Raw genomic sequence first — 3481 nt, forward strand, 5'->3', positions numbered from 1 at the left:
TGAGTGGGAACCATAATTCTAATTAGACTCAACCTGGTTTAATATCAGCAGACAAGAATTACTATGAACCACTTAGTTATTTGTTTTTAAGACTCAAACAACATCACATATAATAATTACTTGTTGATCTTCTTGAAGTTCATTTTGTGATATGGTATTGAGTATTTTAAAGTTTGCATATCATCAAAATCTATCAAGTTGTTATAAATATCAAATTCACAGATAAAACATGAGTAGACAAGTCACAAATACTTGTTAAATGAATGAAGTTGTTTCTATGTCATGGTTTCCATTATTTTGTTCAATGGGAACAAAGAGAAATTACACGACTCAAGTATGTTGTGTTCACTTGGAACATAACAGAAAGTAAAAGGAAGGAAAAATAACATGAGTAGAACAACAAAATACATAAGACAAACCCGACACTTGAGATACAACATATAAGTGCAACCCAAGTTGCTCAAATTCATGTGTCCGCCTGCATCCATTAACCAAATGGCCCCCCAATTATCAAAGTCAAGTGTATCATATCATATCATCATGATGATGTTTTGTTAGTGGCTTTATACATGGCCGCCTGCTACAACGAGTCCTCCAGAAGAAAATGTGCGGGTTCACATTTTGCAGTGTAGTTAAATTTAGATGAACAGTACTTCCTATGTACCCCAGTAAGTTTCCCTTTTCCAGCCTTCTGATGAAAATCAACCATCGAGGTAGAGCACTCTCTGCGAGTCACAATCAAGCACACATTAGTATTATCTACACAACACCATTGGGTAATTGGAACATTAAATTATGCACCACTTACAATAGCTGATCTTCTGAGTAATTGGAGTGCCATTCACATGTTTTACTCCATTGTTTCAAGCCATAAATGGAGCATTGAGCTGTATAAATAGCAGCTGCTGCTAGCAAGGATGGAGGGAACTTCAGCATCTCATATTCCACTAGAGATAGCTCTACTAGGAAGAAAGCCAATAGCTCAAGCTGTTGAGGAATAATAGAGTCAACAAGTTAGATGCTTCTAAACTCAGAATCTTTGGCAGAACTACATGAAGAATAATACTGACCTTCCTGTCTGCTTGAGCTGCCTTTAGGAATCTTTTCATAAAAACATATGCTGTTGGCACAGACATGTTAAACTGCAATGTGTTGACCATCAACTTCTCCTGCATAGTTCACAATGAACAAAATCAGTTAGTTCAGCCACACGAATCTGTCAAACAGTTAATCTGCTGTGTTACGAGGCAAACAAATCTACCATCTCCAGAACTTCCTTCCTTGTGTATGCTTTGTCTGATATGAGAATTAGATCCCCCACCACAGGAACTGAAACTTCTTCATACTTGCATGCCAGAAGCATTGCAACCAGTCCAACCAACTGAAGCTTCTTTCTTACAACTGTCTGCTTTGCCAAAAATCTATCTATGAGATTAACTGTGAGAAACAATGTCTCGTGCATGAGGTCAAATTTGTCGTGCACCTGAAGGATCAAAACAAACATAGGGAGTTTAGAATTCACTGAAAACAAAACAAAATCCACAAGGATCATTGTAGCACAGTTGGTTTACCTCAATAAGCCAGTCAATAAGTATAGCCCTCATCCTTTCATTAATGTCAAACTGCTGTGTCATATAATTGGGTGAGACACAGCTAGAACCCTGCATTGTAGCGATGCTGTTTAGTTATCATAACCAAAATTCAATACAAAGGCATTCCCATGTTAGTTTAGCTGCCATTCTGGAATCCCTTTTGATTTCTAAAACTATTAAAGTGAATTAAACTCTACAGAGAAGAATTTCAAAAGTAAAAAGCTATATAAATACAATATAATGAATTTTCTTTAGCAGAAAATGCAACTTTTGAATGCAGTACTCAAAAAAGTTCAATTGACAAATTAGAATTCAGACAGTATCCCCATTTAAAGTTAAACTGTTTTGAAACCGTCAGAAAAGTGTAATGAATTCAAACTATTCAATTCCAAATTTACCTCCATTTTTCTGTAGTAGGCGTATAGATCTTCAATATAGTCCACCACTGCAAGGGGATTATTTGCGTCACATATATCAATGTCCAAAACTGTCTCATCAATTATATCCTCCATCTCAACTTCCTCCATCTGATCTAATTCATTATGCACTGGCTCTGTCTGCTCTAAAGTCATTGGCACTGGTTGGTCATCCGTTGGCTTGTGTTCATCATCAACAAATATAACCTCTCCAAATCCATTCGAATTTCCCAAGTTTGACTTCTTGGTTCCCTGTTCATTCATTCAAATTGATCCCACCACTCAAATCCCAGTTTCAACTTTCAAATTGTCAAAGGATATGTGCAATGTGCAAAGCATAAAATTTCATCATATAAGTACCTCAGCACGATTTTGCTGTGTGCTGGCAATCTGTGCAGCAAACCTCCTAAAAGTAAACCAAAATCAACAATCTGTTACATTGAAACTTGTGTCTAAAATTAAAGAACAGAAAAGTCTCATTAATCGATTTTTTTTCCCTCTAGTGAAAAACCGAAGGGGCCTATACACTACACTCATTGAAACACACTTCAATTTCAAAATTCAAACACTTATTTTCACTTTTTTCATCCACCCAAACAAACCTCAAAATCACACTAAAGGGTTATATCCTCTAACCTTGTGATGGGTCGATGCACCGGATCCGCCTGCTTCTTCTCACACACATCTTGTTTTCTGAAAGTGAAAACCAAACCATCAACATCACAGACAAAAAAAAAACTGAAGAATCTCAATAGAAAAAAAAACAGCTTGTCCCAATCGAAAAAGATTAAAAAAAGAAAATTACTCTGCCAATGTTCTCTTGTTAACAACACAAGGGTAAGGTCTCCCTTCCGCCACCAGATCCTGATTGATCACGCTCAACGCCCTTCTGTTTTGCCCCACCTTTCTGTTTCCCCCACAATTCATCCCTCCTATCACAACATCCACAAAAAAAATTAATAAATAAAAACCCTCATTAGCCGTGTTGTTTTTATCATTAAATCTTGAATCTTGCATCAACATTGAAACCGAAACCTTCACTTAATACCTTGAAAACTTGTGGGGTTCACTGATTTAGATCTGTTTTCATCTGATATGACCATTGTGATGAACACACAGAAACAAAGAACCACCCACAAGACTATAATTACAGGGAGAAGGGCATGTAATGCAGGAGGAAATGGAAGTGGGTGGGTAATCTTTTACACTAATTAACAGTGACACTACAAACACTACACTGGAGGACTGAAACCATGGGGTATTTGTCTGGTGAGACCACTTTTCAAAACTCAACGGCTAGTCACTAATGACCGTTGGATCGTTTGGCTGGCAATACCATTACTTTATTTTATTTTTTTTCTATTTTTTCTACGTTGTCTCTCTGTCCTAAATTCTAATAACGGTAATAATATGCCTCCCATGTGGAGAAGCGTGTAGCCGTAGCAAACCCTTCATTTTTTTTCAAAACACATT

The 3481-nt window shown here is 36.8% G+C and overlaps 1 protein-coding gene across 1 annotated transcript; it reads right to left on the minus strand.

Moving 5' to 3' along the window:
- Window positions 1-252: 252 nt before the first annotated feature.
- Window positions 253-3259, minus strand: LOC124843595 (G2/mitotic-specific cyclin-1-like). The gene is made up of 10 exons (XM_088100075.1): window positions 3057-3259; window positions 2814-2940; window positions 2645-2701; window positions 2369-2414; window positions 1991-2260; window positions 1572-1661; window positions 1262-1483; window positions 1071-1169; window positions 809-987; window positions 253-725 (listed from the first exon to the last, which is right to left on the minus strand). Exons 1-10 carry the CDS (start codon window positions 3109-3111, stop codon window positions 581-583), a joined length of 1290 nt encoding a protein of 429 aa, XP_087956201.1. The 5' UTR covers window positions 3112-3259; the 3' UTR covers window positions 253-580.
- Window positions 3260-3481: the final 222 nt, after the last annotated feature.

The sequence above is a fragment of the Vigna umbellata genome, chromosome 10, assembly GCF_029865625.1.
Source record: "Vigna umbellata cultivar VRB3 chromosome 10, Vumbellata_1.0, whole genome shotgun sequence".
Classification (NCBI taxonomy): Eukaryota; Viridiplantae; Streptophyta; class Magnoliopsida; order Fabales; family Fabaceae; genus Vigna; species Vigna umbellata.